The sequence below is a fragment of the Kogia breviceps genome, chromosome 9 (genome assembly GCF_026419965.1).
Source record: "Kogia breviceps isolate mKogBre1 chromosome 9, mKogBre1 haplotype 1, whole genome shotgun sequence".
In the NCBI taxonomy this organism is placed as follows: Eukaryota; Metazoa; Chordata; class Mammalia; order Artiodactyla; family Physeteridae; genus Kogia; species Kogia breviceps.
The window spans coordinates 41,990,117-42,007,399 of NC_081318.1; the positions used below are offsets into that span (position 1 = coordinate 41,990,117).

Genomic DNA, 17,283 nt, shown 5'->3' on the forward strand with positions numbered 1-17,283 from the left:
GGCTCTTGCTCAAAATTTGGCTCTCTTGAGCTTCCCTGGTGGCGCAGTGGTTGAGAGTCCGCCTGCCGATGCAGGGGACACGGGTTCGTGCCCTGGTCCGGGAAGATCCCACATGCCGCGGAGCGGCTTGGCCCGTGAGCCATGGCCCCTGAGCCTGCGCGACCGGAGCCTGTGCGCGACCGGAGCCTGTGCTCCGCAGCGGGAGAGGCCACAACAGTGAGAGGCCCGCGTACCACGAAAAAAAAAAAAAAAATTTGGCTCTCTTGATCTTCAATGATGTAAAAGGACAAGACAAAAATTTTTTTCTCCTTGAGGTCAAGAGCAGAGACATAATATTTAATGACATATTTAATGACATAATACTATCAACCCTGCTTTCTATATGACTTTGGAAGATGACCTCTGCTCAAGGAGAAGTAGGACCCAGATTCTCTAACCACACTAGCTACATAAAGTATGGAATAAATTAATCAAAATAAGAAAAAGCCACATAGACGTAACAGCATTTAGTCTTCCCTCCTCACACTAAGACCTCCAACCTCTACCATGAAGTTTAAAGACGTTCGACCTGACCCATCCATACTGCACATCCCGCAAGTGTTTTTACAAACTTTTTTGATCACAATTCTTAATTTCAAAAAAATGTTATATGCCAGCTCAATACACAATACTTATAAAACAAAATTTATCCCCCCTAAATTTTTACAAAGTACAATGTACTATTTTTTAATTTCTTTCCTACTTTTTAAAAACTATTGGAAGAAATCCACAAAATTGATTTCAAGACCCACTAATTGGTCTCAGCCTGCAGTTTGCAAGACACTGCTGTAGAGACCAACAGTCTACATTTAACAGTATGCTCTCATCTGGCAAGCCTAACCCATAATCATGCTACCTTAAAACTCTACTCCTCAAAAACACATTTTTTTCTACATCAGTTTCATTGTACAATAAACCTTATGTCATTTACTTTGTACAGAAAAATACAAAAGTTAGTTTTGTCTCAAAATTTAGTAAAATGCATAAAAGTTAAAATAAAAATGTTCAACCTCTAATCAAAAACTGAAGACAGCTTATTAGCTCAAAATGTGAAAAATGTTCTCAGCTGGTAATTTAATTAGATAACAATGCTCTATTGGCAAATCCCAGAATAGAGTCTATAGTGAATATGCATACCATCAATTTACAACAAGTCTGAAACCAACTTGCTCTACCACTATCTTCACTCCAACTGGTCTACTCATCTGACCACTCCCCATTATTTAGAACTGGAAATCTAACTCCTCCTCCTCGTGTGTGTGTGCGTGTGCGTGTGCGTGTGTGTGTGTGTGTGTGTATTGTCATTTTTAATTCTCGACAATTGCTCCAAGGTCTGCCAGGGGTCCTACCTTGTCTCACACCAGCTCAGAAGTCCTGTCATGTACTTATTTAAGATTATTTCTATGGGAAAATACACAAATCCAAAGAATCAATTTCATAACAAACTTCTGAAACATAATCTATAGGTAACTGATATGTATTCAATACATAATTTACCTTTCATGTCGTTACGTATCGAATACCTTATCTCCAAATCAAAACCAGAAACCAAACATTTCTTAATTTCCACAATTATAATATTCTTTCTGTAAATTAAAATCTACTTGACATAAACACAAAATAAATTTCTCAGTTATGAACTTCAATTCTGTGAGCCTCAGAGCACATGTGATATTTTTAATAACTGTATTGAGAAGACCTGGCTCCATCATGTTGTCCCAACACAGAAGGACACAATGCTACCATACAAACCATCTATGTAACTTCCACATTTATTTCATAGCTCCAGTAAACCCAATCTCCTCTAGCCCCACCCACTGAACAGCTGGGTGGGATGAAAGATTGTTTCCTGACCGTCCCCCAACGCCGTGCTCCTTCCCCTGCTATTTGGATGAATAAGGGATCCAAGCAGAACTTAACTAGCTTCTTAATTGTTTATATCCTGCTTAGGCACTATCCTTTAGTCTATCAGGATTTCATAAAGTTCATCCGTACCTGTACACTTAATGCCTAAAAAGGTTCTTCCTCAACTTGCTTATAAACTTGGGGGATGGGGGGCTGACCATACTCATCACCTGCATGTACATAAATACGTAAAACGAGTAAAATGCTTTTGAATCTAGATTATCTGCTCATTTAGATTATCAAGGGCACCAAGAAAGATATCCTTCCATCTCATCAAAATAACAACGCGAAAAGAAATCGTAAAGTTGAACTATAACAATATAAGTCGCAAGAATAAATTATCTCGGTATCTAAGCAAACATCTGACCTTACAAGTTCTTTCCCTGCACTATAAAAACCCAGATTTGAAAAGTGTACTCTCAAAATGTAACTTAGCAAATAAAAATGTGTTAGAAAAATCTTAATTGCTTACTTCCTACTATACACACAGTATGAAATGGAATTTGGGAGTGGAAAATGTGAATGAAATTGCCTTGTTCTTTTTCCAATACGTGGAGGAGGAAAGGAAATGAAAGAGCTTCTTAAGAGAATAAATGAGAATACTAAACTATTTTCAAAAATTAATTTCCTTAAACATCACCAGTCCGTATCTCCAACTCCCTCCCTTTTCCAAGGACCCTTCCCACCCCTTCCGCTCCTCGGGAGGGCGCCCTTCCTAAATGTTCTCTTTTCCCTTTTTCTTAAAAATTAAGCCCAAACCAGGCTCCTTATCCTCCTTGCTCAAGCCTTGCCCGCCATCCACCGGCCTTCGGGGCCGCGCCTGGGGAAAGGAAGCCCCAGAGGCGGGAAGGGGGAGCCAGGAGGCGACACAGTCGCTGGAGCCGCTGCAGCCGCCGCCTCCACCGCAGTTTCAGCCTGGTGCATCCTTCTTCCTCCCTCCCCGCCGCCGCCCTCCCGGGGCCGGCCCACACAGCACCCTCACCCGGGCGCGCACACACATCCCCACCCTCCTCGCCAGGCCCACTCCCCACTAAAGGAGCTCCGCCGCGGATTCTGCAGCCGCCGACGAGAGGAAGCAGGGCCGTGGAGCCGGCAGTCCCGGCGAAGGCGACCCCGCTCGGGTTGCTCGGGCCGCGGCGGCTGAGGCCGCCGCTCAGGTCTCGCAACTCACGTCTCCCGGTTCCCCAGGCCCGCCCGCCGCCTCACAGGAAATGCCGCCGCCTCGGCTCTCCTCACATTCAATTCAAACTGTCACTGCCGCCGCCTCCCCTCCCCCCGGGCCCGCCGCCGCCGCCGCGCCCCGGGCCCGCCGTCGCCCCCACCCCACCTCCTTTCGCCGCAGCCCCCCGCCTCGCCTCAGGGCGTTCCCCCAGCCAGGTCAGGGGGCCGCAGAGTCCCTCCGCGTCCCGAGCCGCCGACCCGAGTCGGGACGGCCCAGAGCTGAGACTCACCCATGGTGGTGCTGTTGACGCTCCTCTCCTCAGCAGCAGCGGATCTAGCACTGACCGACATCCCCTCCCCCCTCCGCGACCAGCCCGGGCGCAGCGCAGCCCGCGGATTCTCCAAAGCCACCTACGCCGATTCCGCGGCGTAGCCGCCCGGCGTCGCTGCTTCGCTTACGCAGGCGACAGCAGGCGAACTCCTCCACTGGCTCTCGCCCGACTCCTGCTCCCTCCTCCGCCCCTCCGCCCCTCCGCCCCTCAGCCCCTCTGCCCCCTCACTCGAGGCTTCCGGGCCGAGCGGAGGCTGGCTTCGATCTCGCGAGATTACTTCATCGCTGCCCCGCCGACTTGCTCGTTTTTGGAGCATGACTTCATTGGCGTCAGCGCTCCTTTGCTGTTCGGGTTTAGCTGCCATGTTAAAATTGGCGGCATTTGGCACCTCCGGGGCCATGGATAGTCAGGCCTCTGTGCGTGTTTCTTGAGCACTGCCTCTAAGGTTAACGCCTTACGTTTGTGGGTGAAAACCCTGGGGACGCTGAGAGGGAGTGGCCGGTGGGGTGCGAGGGTGTGGTTTTGCCCGAATCAAAGATGGCCGCCGTCGGTGCAGCCCCGCGCAATTTCACGTCAGGTTTTGGAGCTGGGGGAGCCTCCGGGTTGCCCTCTGCGCCTCCTCACGAAATTGGCGTAAGGCGAAGAGGCCAGACTGGGGGCTACGCTCTGGGCAGGGGCCGAGTCCACGCTTCCGCTCCTAGCTACTGACCTGGCGGCATTGTGAGTGTAAGTGGAGAGACACTTTGAGGCAGGTGTCTGTGCCCCCACCGTCTCCGTTTCCTCAGCTTCTTTGACTTTAGGAGTGAAAACTGAGATTAGGCCCTGGTTGCCCCGACATTGCTCTCGCGCTGTCACTTTCCGGTGGCCTGGCACAGCCAGCAGGTCGGCTGCTGCAGCTTCCACTGCGGATTCTCCACGGTTACACTCGTATTGGCTCAGCCTGTTGGTGCCCGGTTCGGTCCTCTTGGCGCTCACACTCCAGTTGAGAAACTGAATGGACACACGTGAAACTATTGGGTATCAGTTAAAGAGTAATTAAGGGTTAAAGTGTGTGGTCTCGTACTGTTAATTAGCAGTGAATGTCGCTTGGTCGTTGGAGCCGTCCCCAAATGATCTCTAGTGAAAGTAGCCTCGTATTGCTCAGAACAACCGGTGATCTTTTGTACCTTTCATAAAAACTAATCGCTGTCTTCGTTTTTGCATAGTTCATTAACACGCATTATCTTTCCTGTTAAACTGCATGTTATGGAATATATACATAATGTAGCTATAAGCCCGCACAAGAATATAGCATTGCTTATATTAGTGAAACAATTTAAATGTCCACTTACGGGAGAATGAACAAGTTATATTATTGGACAAATTGACGTGCACAGAATGCTAAAAGATGGAAATTAATGAACTAAAGCTATTATTAGAGTTCATTAACATAAATTGAGAAAAAAAGCAACTTACAGAAAGATGTATATGGTATACCATAAATAAAAGTTTAAAAACAAGAAACTGAGATCAAACTGTGAAAATCATGTAAGGAAATGATAGATACCAAATTCAGAGTAGCAGTTAGTAGCTGTTAGAGAGGAGGAGAAGGGAATGTAACCGGGTTCACCTCATAGAATGTTTTATTTTCTACCAAAATTAATTTGCAGAAAATGTGGCAAAACCTTAAAGGTAGGTGGAGGATATATGAGTGTTAAATTGTAATTACTGTCTGCACTCTGTATACTTGAAAAGTTTTTAAATTGTAATTACTGTCTGCACTCCTCTGTATACTTGAAAAGTTTCCAAGTAAATTTTTAATGGAAATTCTATCTAAGGAAACAGCTTATTTTGTGTCTTGATACTGTTTCTGAAGTCTCCATTGTTACTAAATTGCTCATAAAGTGTGTTACAATTTGTCTGCTCAACCAATCATTGTGTTAAATTTCTGAAAACTCACAGGAGCCCTTTACTTGGAAAATTTTGTTAAATTTCTTCTGTGAAGAAGGCAGTGCAGCAGAGAATTTAAATGTGTGGCCTCTGGAGTCAAACTGCGTGGATTCACATCCCACCTCTACCATTTTCTAGCCAAATGCCCAAGGACAACTTTCTTAACCTTTCTGTGATCCAGTTTCCTCATCTATAAATGGGAATAATACTTATCTAATGGAGTTTTTGTGAGAGTTAGATGTGCCCAGTCCAGAGTATATGCTTAATAAATGTTACCTATGTACAGATTATGTTAAAATATAAAATTATTCTGAATACTATTATTGTTTAATAAAATCTAATAGTTTATAAAAAAGAAAATCTCTGCCTCTCATTTCTGTTGATATGTTTCTTTGAGGAGGATCTCTTAATGGAAGTGAGAGAGGTGAATTTTGTTATTTTGCTCTCTGAAAATGGATAAATTCTTAATATAAATAATAAGTTCTTTGCCTGAGGTTTGTTCATATTGTCTTACACATTCCTTCCCACACAATAATAGCTTCACCACTTTCCACTGAAAATTAAATGGAGGGTAACAAGCAGTGAGATGATGACATCTTATGGAACTTCCTCCCTGAGGAGTTCTAATAGTCAATGATATTATACATAATGTATGTGTGTTTGTGTGCATGCACCTGCGTATTATAAATTATATTGGGAGGGATGGAGAGAGAGAGATAATTATTGTATTAGTTTCATGATCTCTACTGCACTGTCTACAATATTATATTTGTAAATAAAATATAGTCTAGACCTTAACCTTCTGATTCAGAAATAGCTTTTTAAAAACAAAAAACTGACCTGAAATTCTGGATAGACTATATGGATTATTTTCACTACATATTTGTAATGTCCAATCTTAAATGGGCCTTCAACTTTACCAAGCAATGCTTGTTTCCTTAGTTAGCTCTCTTCCACACCAGCCGCTTCAGATTTTCTCCACTATTTTCAAACCAACTCCCTCAGGAAAAATTTATTCTCAGCAAAAATTAGAACGCATCAGAGAGGAACTCCAACAACTTCCTGCTTCCACATTCATAAGCCTACCTGTATCTACACCCACCTTTCAGACATCACAATGGATCAGGTGTCCCCCCCATTTGAGGCACATATTTCTACATGTTCTCTGTATTCCATCTCTTTGGCCTACTCTTTGGATTCTGTCTCTTCCTACCTTCCCAGGAACTTCACTCAATAGATTATTTATTTACTCAATAAATTTCTGGGTTCTGTATCACTCCACTGAAATTCTCAACAAGGATCACTAACAACCTTTTTGTTCAACGTAGTGGACACTTTTTAAAAAAATTTTACTTGAACATTTGATACTAGTGACCTGCTGTATTTACATCCCTTGATTTGTGAAACCACACTTTTCCTAGCTTTCCTCCTAGATCTCAGGCTTCTTTATTTTACCTTCTAGGACCTTTATCTTCTGCCTGTCACTTAAGTGTCCATGTACCTCAGAGTTGTATCCTAGTCAGTTTACTCCTATCTCACTTTTTATACTCTCCTTTAGTGATCTCATTCAGTTCCATGGCTCAGTGACCATATATAGGCTGATAACTCCTAAGTATAAATTTCTAGTCCAGTTCTCTCTCCTTTCTATAAATCTACATACCTGACTGCCCTCAAAATGTATGTCTTGATGTTCTCAAAACAGTATATCCCAAATTAAACTCATTTTCATTATATGTGCTTTTATGTTCCCAGTCTCTAAGTGGTATCATCATCAACCCAAGTGCCTAAGCCAGAAATGTGGCTTCCCTTCCCTTCCCTCTCTCTTACCTCCTACAGCCATCAGAAAGTCCTGGCAGTTTTTCTTTCTCATATATCTCTAATTTCTGCATTTCTCTCCATCTCCATTACTACTATTCTGGTTAGGCCAATATTATCTCCTGCCTCAACTCTCTGCAATAGTCTTTCTGCCTGTCACCCTGTTCTACTCCAATTCATTCTTCACATTGTACCTAGAGTGAACTTCTAGAGTGAACTTTCTAAACTTTATGTCAGTCCCCTATATAAAGTCTTCAAATTATCCCTCAGGAAACTTACGTGATACATTTTCTTACATGCCTTGCTCTCTAAACTCTAGCAAGTCTTGCTTCTCCCTGTGTCTGGGACACTTCACTCTCCTTTTATACTTGCATTCCTTACCTGGCTTTCTCCTTTAAGTCTCATCATGTTCTCTAAAATCCTTCCTTGATGTCCCAAGATTGGGCAAGGTACCCTCTTACACACCACAGGATCTTGTATTTACTCCAGTGGTGGTACTGATAGCACAGTTTTGTAAATATTTGTCTCTTCCATTGGAATCTAAGCTCCTTAAGGCCAGGGACTTCTGTCTTGTTCATTTGTGTGTCCCGAACACCTAGCACAAGGTATGGTATTCATTACTTCATTCAGCAACTATTTCTTGAGTCACAACTGAATCCTAGACACCAGCTCAGTGGTTAATGTGTGGAATGGGGAACCCTTGAGGGAGGGAGGTCTCTGAGATGTGAGGGAATCCATGAGGTCAAAATTATTTTAATTATAATACTAAGACTTTGTCTTTTTTTTTTAACCTTTTTCATTTTCAGTCTCTCATGAGCGTAATAGTGGAGTTTTCCAGAGACTACATGAAGTGTGTTAACTGCAGCAGAATGAATGTGAAAACACAAATAATTAAGTTGTCTAATATTACGCCAGATATTAAAGGGATTTGCAAAAATGTAAAACAATGGCATGGCACTCTTCAAACTATTTTGTTGTTGTTGTTTTGGAAGATATGGCTATTTTTCCTACAAGTGTATTATTTATGTTAACATTTAGTGGATTTATTGTTTTTTAATGAATAAATCATATTTTAAAACTTAATCAGTTTTAATTTCTAATACAGTAGTATCAATAAATACATTCCACATAAACAAAAAGTCTTTGAGATCCTCAATAATTTGTAACAATGTAAAGAGATCCTGAGCCCAAAAGTTTGAGAATTGCTGCACTAGCACATATTATGTGTGTTCAATGTAGATGTGTTAAATAATTAATGAATGTCAGTTTGCCAAAACTCTGGCACACAGCTGCTGAATGTTTCTTAAAGCTTCTCCCCAAATGTCCAGAATTAATATCTGAATAGGCAAAAAAATACCCAGGCTTACTATCTGAATATGCATAAGTGAAAGTATTTTTTAGGTGAATGTACTTTGTAAACTATGGAGTGTTATACGAATGCAATTGTTTTGGTAATTGTCTATGATAAATATGCTACGTTCTAGCTTTGGTAATAGAGCAGGACTACCTATCATAATCTGATAGTTGACTTGACAATAAGAATTTTTATAGCCAGCCATTTCACATCAATCAAATTTAACTGATATAACAATGTTGTGGAATAGATATTACCCTTATTTTTTAAACGAGGAAACCAATGTTCAGAGAAGTGATTTACTCAAGGTCTCAGAATTTGTAAGAGCCTGAGACAAAGTTCAAATATCTCACACTTTTCAAATACACAAGACATCAGATGGAGAGATTTGTTCCTCTGTTTTCCTGAATCCTATTCTCATTTGCTAGACATTTGGTCTGGTGAAAGGGTAAGATGGGTTTTCGTTTGTTTGTTTGTTTTTTACAATTTTCAGGTACTTCTTCCTTTAATTCAAGAAGAAAGACATGAATGGTATTAGGTCTATCCGAAGGTTTTCCTTAAACACCAACTCAGAATATGACAGTATAAGTGAGATGGCACTTCTTATGGAACAAGTTTATTCTGTTTACTACATTGCCAAAACTTAGCAGACATAGGCTGGGTGGTAGGAGTGGAGCTTGAAATTTCAGATGTGTATTTTATGAAGTGGGTTAGGCAATCTGTAATATTTCTTTGTTTACAGTAATGTCCAAATATCCAAAAAGCCCTTGAGTACTTTTCTCCTTTGAAGAACAGTAGACGAGCATTAAGAAATGATATGTAAAATAAAGTCATTAACTAACTAAAACTTTTTTTCTTGTGAAAAAGACATAACGTATTCTCAAAAGCTGAAGCTAATTTAGTTTCATATTATTAATGAATATGGGAGTATATTTTGTTCAAGTCAGATTTTGAATATCAAACCTCATAATTAAAGATATTCCCCAAAAGAAATATTCTACCATCCACAAAATCTGTTTTAAGTGTAATGAAATACAAACACAGGGAATCAAGGTAAGTATGGTTTAAATATTTTTGTATTTAAAATTTAAATATTTGAAAACTAATAGTGCATTCTAGTGTTAAATTCACGATCAAATAGCATAGTTATGAGAGAAAAGTTCTGTTGAGGTCAAAGAATTTAACTAAAATAATTGACACTGTTATGTTTTACAAATGAAAGGGAATAGATATTGACATGCCCTTTTATAGATTAAGAATCTATATGGTACAGGAAGTCAAGTGACACTTGCAAGGTTATACAAGAGTGAACAGAAATTAGAAAAAATAAAGCCTCATACTTCCTCTTCCTTTGTAAAGATCAAACTTTACCCCACAGAGGAAGAGAGGCCAAAAGACACAGCAGTAATAACAAAACAAAAAAATAAAATAAAATAAAATGAGAGAACCATGCAACTTGAAGACCAGAGATTTAAACAAACAGCAAATAGCTCTCATTCTTAAATTCTTTACCTTAGAAGGAGGAGTTTTTCTTTTTCCCACCAGCCAAGGAGGGAGTGGGGGAGAAAGCAGCACAGAAATAGGATGTCTGAATCCAGACTGCCCCGGGAGGCCTCATTTATCTCAATTTAACACTGGAGCCTCAAGGAATTTTCAAATTCCAGGGCTCTCCTGGAAACTTACTTCTAATGCAGATCAGAGTCCCACTTTCCTCTGAGGACTCCATGTCCCTGGTAATAAGATTGGCAGCACAGTTGCCTCTGGGATTGAGGGAATAGAGGAAGTCATTTACCTTAAGGTTTCCTTGCCAGTCATCACCATGTTGTGAGCCATCCAATCTGATTACATGGTAGAAATACCACTGAACACAATATTGGAAAAAAATCCAAAGTACATTAAAAAAAATCTATTATAAGTGGAAAATGCCATTGTTGCCAACTCCCTTTGGCATTTCTTACCACTGAATAATAAACTGACTGAAATAGGAAATAGGGACGCATGGTTTTATGGGAAACCAGCTGCCTTCAACAACCAGACTTAATATATTGACTTTGGCAATGACTGAATGCCTCCTGCTAGGTAAGAGGTTTGTGAAGTGAATTGAATTGTACTTAAGTTTGTGTAGATGGAACGTGTTACATTAGAACAAGGCTGTCACTTTAAGCAATAGGAACTTACCCTCTCAAAATCACTTTTCCTAGCAGACCTCTGAGTGAGTGACTAGCTCCTGAAGGTGGACCTCAGAGATCTCATATCCAGGAAAACAGGAAATTCAGAGAGGAAGCAAATGCCTGTGCCAGACTAATGTGCTTGCTTTATGTGAAGCAATTGCATTGGATTACCATGAAAGTTTACTGGTGGAGGACAAATGCTTAGTATTAGTTAAAATACTGTGTCATTACTCCCTTTATGAGGCTCCCAACAACTTAAAGACTCTCTTGTACTATACCTTTAAGCATTTGACATTGATTGGAACCTATTTTAGGGAGATGCTTATGCATCTGATAAAAAAATAAAAGATCAAATGATAATGTTTGTGATTGTTACCCATGATGTGATCCATTTCATGGAAGGAATTGTGACTGAGATTTATTTATTTATTTATTTTTTAGCTGATACTCTTTTTCCTTGATTTGCTTCTAGAAATTTGGCAGTAAATGATAACATCTTGCCAGTCAACCACCATAAACAGATAAACATATTTTATGAAACAAAAATAATGGCCATCTTTAGTATCCAAAATGGTAGCAGCACAGCATTAAACACTAATGTTGAACTATAGGTATTTTCTCCTGGAATTCTTATTTCAAAAGGCTACATTTGTGTCTTAATAGGATCTAATATCTTAAGAATTGGAAGAAATCTTATCATCAGCCACCTACATATTCAAGAACTTCCTCAAATATTATTTTTTTCATGTTATGTATAAGGCCACGATACCAACAACTGAAACTATAAATGTTAGAATTTGCATTTAAATGAAGCAGATGTATTGCAGATGATATTATATCACTTTATAGCCCTATAGTTCACATATGGTGTGGGTGTAACTCTTTTCCTTTTACAATTTACAACATACAAGTGAGCAAACTGTTCTGAAATCCTTGTTTCTGATAAAAGTGTTCATTTAATTGCTTATTATTTCAAAATATGATTTTGGTTTGAGCTAAATGTCAGTGACATTTAGATGCTGTCAATGAGCATTAGACAATTAAAATGTTTTCTCTTGTAAAATTTAGCTGCTTTTACAAATCTATGAGCAAACATGACCATGAATTACTTTTGCTATTGAAACAGGAAGGAAGTGGGCAGGTCACAACCTTGAAAAAAATGACATAGGCATAGGACATGACAAAAACTGGTTAAAACCAAACTGGTGCAAGATAGCAGAATGTTCGACTTCCAATGGACCTTGAGCCTTATCATACTCTCATTGTAATACATTAGCATGCTAAATGAAAGTCCCACCAATGCCATGACAGTTCTAAGGCTAACCATAAAAGGCCAAAAAGTGGGTGGTGGCCCAATTCCTGGAAATCTCCACCACTTCCCTGAAATAATTGGAATAATCCTCCCACTAATTAGCCTATAAAATTACCCAGCCCATAAAAACTAACCACGCCATATTTCAGGGCCTCTCACCTTCTGAGATGGCCCACACTCTGTCTGTGGAGTGTGTTTCTCTCTAAATAAATCCACTTCTTACCTGTCACTTTGTCTCTCACTGAATTCTGTCTGCAATGAGACATCAAGAACCTCAAATTCACCGGGAACACTATGAGACTGCAGACCCTAAGGATAGACTAAAGCTTAGCTATCTTTTTATTTTGTGCAAACCTAGCATAATGCCTTGCACCTGGTAGACACCCCAAATTTTTTGGAAAATAACAAAATGTTTTGGAAATAATTGCATATGTTTATAGGGTTCATATGTGTCTTAGGAAACTGAATAGAATAGAAAAAGCAACACCAAAAAAGAGCCAAAAAATGGAACTTGAGTATTGCAAATAGGAAGGATTATTATCTTCATATTTGCTCTTTAATTTATCCTCAGCTTCCATTACACACATACAAACACATTAAGAAAAAAGTCATGCAAAAAACAAAACCAAAAAACACTTTCCTACACAATCTCCCCATCACCCCCAGATAGATTTATCTGTTTGTTTGTTTTTTTTAACAACCCCATGAGATTTCTGTGTTTGTTTGCTTTTGGCATCGTCCTGACACTTAAATGAAAGGCTTAGCTGACACTTCTGTTAGCAAGGTTGCTCAGAGAGAAGAAGGTCCACCTTTACTCCTCTTGTTTCATCCTTGCTGCCTCTCACCCTTCTCTCTCCCTCCTGATCAGTTCGAAGTAGAGGCAGGCCTGACTCTTAGCCTCCTAAGATACATTACTACCCTGTTGGGGAAAAGTAAGCACAAGCTCCCCAAACCTACGGTGCGTTAGGTTTATGCGGTACATAAGCAACCAACGGTGTACTCTGAAAAGAAAATGCAGAGAATGAAGAGATCATACAAGTATAACCCTTTTTTCAGTCACTGGCAGGTACTTTCCCTCTTCCTTTCCTTTTGTCTCTAGCACACAGCAGTCTCCAGCAAAGCAATCTCTCACTTTACAAGTGAAAGGAACTGCTGAAGGAAGAAAGAAATATTAGAAGACCTTGAGACCAATTATTCCATCTACTGTGGCTGTGTAATTCTGGGTGAGTCACTCTTCTTCAGGAAATTGAAAGAATGTCAAATATGTGAAAGTTACTGAGGATGGCTGCAGAGCAGAATGTGGATCCTCGGGTAATTTCAAGTTTCCTCCCTACTTTCTCCCAGAAACACACACATCAGATATAATGAAGGCTGAGGGGGAGGGGATGGTCAGGGAGAGGGGAATGTGTTAAAATGCGGTCTCAAGGGGTGTGTGAACTCGACCTAGCCAATCAGTGGAAGAAATGTAAGCGAAATTATGTGGAAAAGATTTTCTTTGTTTCATAGTTCACATAATGAAAATGGAGGATAAGTCAATGGGAAAATACCTTAATATCTTCTTCCTGTTATTTTAATGCCATACCAGAATGAGGCACATCAAAAAACAAATTGTTCACAAACATCCAAACATCTTTCAAATTCCCCCCAAGGGTCATAATAAACACCCCTTATTAAATAAACTACAATGAGCAAGGAGAGTGAGGACAATAAAGGAAAGGACAGAGAGAGCATGGGATGAAGAAAGTAGGGAACAAGTGGCTTGAACAGCTTGCTTATACCATATGGACCTCAGCTCAAAGCAGAAGGGCCACCAGGGCCTTGAGAAAAACCCCTCTGTATTAGTTTGCTCAGGCTGCCGTAGTAAATACCACAGTCTGGGTAGCTTAAACAACAGAAATTTATTTTCTTATAGTTCTGAGGCTTGAAGCCTAAGATCAAGGTGGCTGCCTTCTCCAAAGGCCTCTCCCCTTGGCTTGCAGATGAGTGCCTTCTCTCTGTGTCCTCACATGGTCTTTCCTCTGTGCATGCCCATCCCTGGTGTCTCTGTCCAAATTTCCTCTTCTGATAAGGATACCAGTCAGACTGGATTAGGGCCCACCCTAATGGCCTCATTTTAACTTAATCACCCCCTTTAAAGGCCCAAATACAGTCACACTCTGAGGTACTGGGAATTAGGGCTTCAACATGAATTTTGAGGGGACATGATTCAGCCCATAACACTCTTCATGCAAGCTGGCAGAGTCTAGTGTCCTGGGGCTTCCCTGGTGGCTAAGAATCCGCCTGCCAATGCAGGGGACACGGGTTCAAGCCCTGGTCCGGGAAGATCCCACATGCCACGGAGCAAGTAAGCCCGTGCACCACAACTACTGAGCCTGCACTCTAGAGCCTGCGAGCCACAACTTCTGAAGCCCATGTGCCTAGAGCCCGCGCTCCACAACAAGAGAAGCCACAGCAATGAGAAGCCCACGCACTGCAACAAAGAGTAGCCCCTGCTCTCTGAAACTAGAGAAAGACCATGCACAGCAATGAAGCCCCAACACAGCCAAAAATAAATAAAAATAAAATAAATTAAAAGAGCCTGTACCTATAGCTTAATCCTTAAAAAATATGTGTGTGTGTGTCCTTTGACTAGGCTATTCCTCTTCTAGAAATTTATCCTAGAAAAATAACTAGCATATATGCCAAAAAATATTTGCATAAGGATGTTTATTGCAACACTGGTTGAAATAGCAAAAAATAGTAAATAACATAATTGTCCATTTATAGGAGATTTGTATCATAAATTACAGTCTAACCCATACAAATAGAATACTGCGTCTGGAAAGATGTCCAAGATCTTATATAAAAAACTCAAGTAACAGAACACTGTGTATAGTATAAACTCATGTTTAGAAATTCTATCATATATTTGTATAGGCCTAGAAAAAGGTCTGAAAAAATATATATCAAACTCTTAACAGTAGTTACCTCTAAGGTATGGAAGTAGGGCCTTTCACTTTTTATTTGTACACTTATATAATCTGAATTTTTGCAACAGATGTGTTTGCTTTTGTAATTAAATATGAAAGCATTAATGAGGAACATGGGATAGACAGGTTTAAAGCCTATGAAGTTTGACAAATACTGTAAAAAAATAACAAAAATGGCCTGTATTGAGCATCTACTATTTATTCATTCAACAAAATTTTGAGTCCCTATGTCCCAGGCATTGTTAGGGACTTAACATATCATATATTACACCCAGTCCTCACAAAAAACTTCTTGAGGCAAGTTTTACCATTTTGATTTTATCACGGCAAAAATCAAGGCTCAGAGAAGTCAAGTAATTTACAAAAGTTGCACAGTTAATAAGCAGCGAAGGGACTTCCCCAGCGATCGGTCCAGTGGTTAAGACTCTGTACTTCCAATGCAGGAGGTGCGGGTTTGATCCCTGGTCGGAACTAAGATCCCACATGCCATGGGGTGCGGCCAAAAACTTAAAAAAAAAAAAAAAAAAAAAAAAAAAAGCAACAAAGCCAAGCCTTTGGTCTACTTTACTATGTTGCCTTATAAAATTACTATGTTCTGTTTTATACACAGGATACAGAAAATTGTCAACCAGCTTAATGTTATCACATTTACAGGTCATTACTATATTCTTTCAGCAAACAAACTACCACCTTTATTTATTTTTTAAAGTTTATTTAGTTTTATTTATTTATTTTTGGCTGCGTTGGGTCATCGTTGCCGTGCCCGGGCTTTCTCTAGTTGCGGTGAGCGGGGGCTTCTCTTATTGTGGAGCACAGGCTCTCGGCACGCGGGTTTCAGTAGTTGTGGCCCATGGGCTTAGTTGCTCCGCGGCATGTGGGATCTTCCGGGACCAGGGCTTGAACCCATGTCCCCTGTACTGGCAGGCGTATTCTTAACCACTGTGCCACCAGGGAAGTCCCAAACTACCACCTTTAAATCTAAATCAATCTATGTATCTATCCATCCATCCATCCATCCACCCATCCACCATCTATCCATATTTCATACCCACTAATCAAAAATATTTGCCAGAACATTTTTGAACTTACAAGTGATTTTGATAAGTAGAGGAAAATTCCAAAATTTCGGTTTCTCATTAACAATGATTGAAGGGTGGTGGGTGAGTACCAGGAGAGCCACACTTGTTTACTCTGTTTATTGTAGGGTAGGGCAGTACTGGTATTTGGAATATTAATAAAGCAGTGTCTGGGTCTATAACTTCAGTTATCAAAAGAAAGAGGCTTTGATGGATTATGCTCACTGATTACCATCTCTGTGAGAAGCACACACATATGTATTGTTCCCTGTGAAAAGGAGGACTTTGTACAGATAGGCTGGTACAGTGGGATGAAAAGTACTTCAAGAGAATCTCTGGAGCAGCAGGACTCTTGATCATACCATTCCCTGAAATGTTATCACTTCTCTTCAGGTAGCAACAGGATCCATTTGAATGTGCTACCACCTATCTACAAGTGTGATTTCAGGGAGTTCAGCATATTCCCCAATCCTTCCTAGCTCCTGCCTCTGATATCAACATCATTCCTCTAACTGCCTGCTCTTTGTTCAAAAGCAGTAGGTCCCAAAAGCAAAATGCTTTCATCCGTCATCAGACATGTACTACTTGATGTGAATGGAGGTGAAGATCATGAGGACAGTAGGCCCCTTCTCAGGGATTGGGGAAGAAACAGGTAAACTTGGGGATGCTGGGGACACAAAGACAAATTTGCCAATGTTACTATGTTGCCTAGGACATAATCTGGGAATAATGAGGACTCTGTCAGTCACGAGTCCCTGAGAATTTATTTTAACCACTAGTGAGTGGAGTGAGGATGGAAATAGTCAGCTGCCTGATGCCTCATGTGAGCAGTCCTTTACTGTCAAATGATCTTCCTAGCTATCACCCCTGGGTAAGCCTGGCAAGCCTTTGCCCCAGTCCCTGTAGATACCACAAAGAGACAGAAAGAGTATAGGCTTTGCATTCAGAATAGACTTAGGTTCAAATACAACTCATCCACTTACTGGCCATCTGACCTTGGGCAAGTCAACCTGTCTCACAGGGCTGTCATGAGGATGAAATGAGATTTTGTAAGTAAAGAGCTTTGCACACTGCCTGTTACACAAAAGGGACCGAATGAATATACAATCAATCCTTTCTGGGTCCCTGCTGAGAATTCCACCAGGACCAAAGCCCAGCCTTGAACCTAAGCCCAGTCAGCTCTGAGTCCTGACCACTTGTCCAAATCCAGCTGAATTTTT

At 40.7% G+C, this 17,283-nt stretch overlaps 1 protein-coding gene and 1 long non-coding RNA gene across 15 annotated transcripts in view; both read right to left on the reverse strand.

The window, feature by feature from the left end:
• The window catches only part of SEPTIN7 (septin 7), a 115,384-nt gene extending 111,432 nt beyond the window's left edge, over positions 1–3,952 (reverse strand). For 2 of the 9 annotated variants that reach the window (XM_067042347.1, XM_067042350.1), the window contains exon 1: positions 3,666–3,950. In XM_067042347.1, the coding sequence (XP_066898448.1) occupies positions 3,666–3,837 (172 nt within the window). In that variant the 5' untranslated portion in view covers positions 3,838–3,950. Of the gene's footprint in view, positions 1–3,395 lie in introns of all 9 variants that reach the window. The other 7 variants (XM_067042349.1, XM_059073673.2, XM_067042348.1 and 4 more) reach the window with 6 other exon arrangements.
• Positions 3,953–4,148: 196 nt separating this feature from the next.
• The window catches only part of LOC131762250 (uncharacterized), a 94,010-nt gene continuing 80,875 nt past the window's right edge, over positions 4,149–17,283 (reverse strand). For all 6 annotated transcript variants that reach the window (XR_010842154.1, XR_010842152.1, XR_010842155.1 and 3 more), the window contains one exon: positions 4,149–4,427. This is a non-coding gene — a long non-coding RNA (uncharacterized lncRNA). The remainder of the gene's footprint in view (positions 4,428–17,283) is intronic.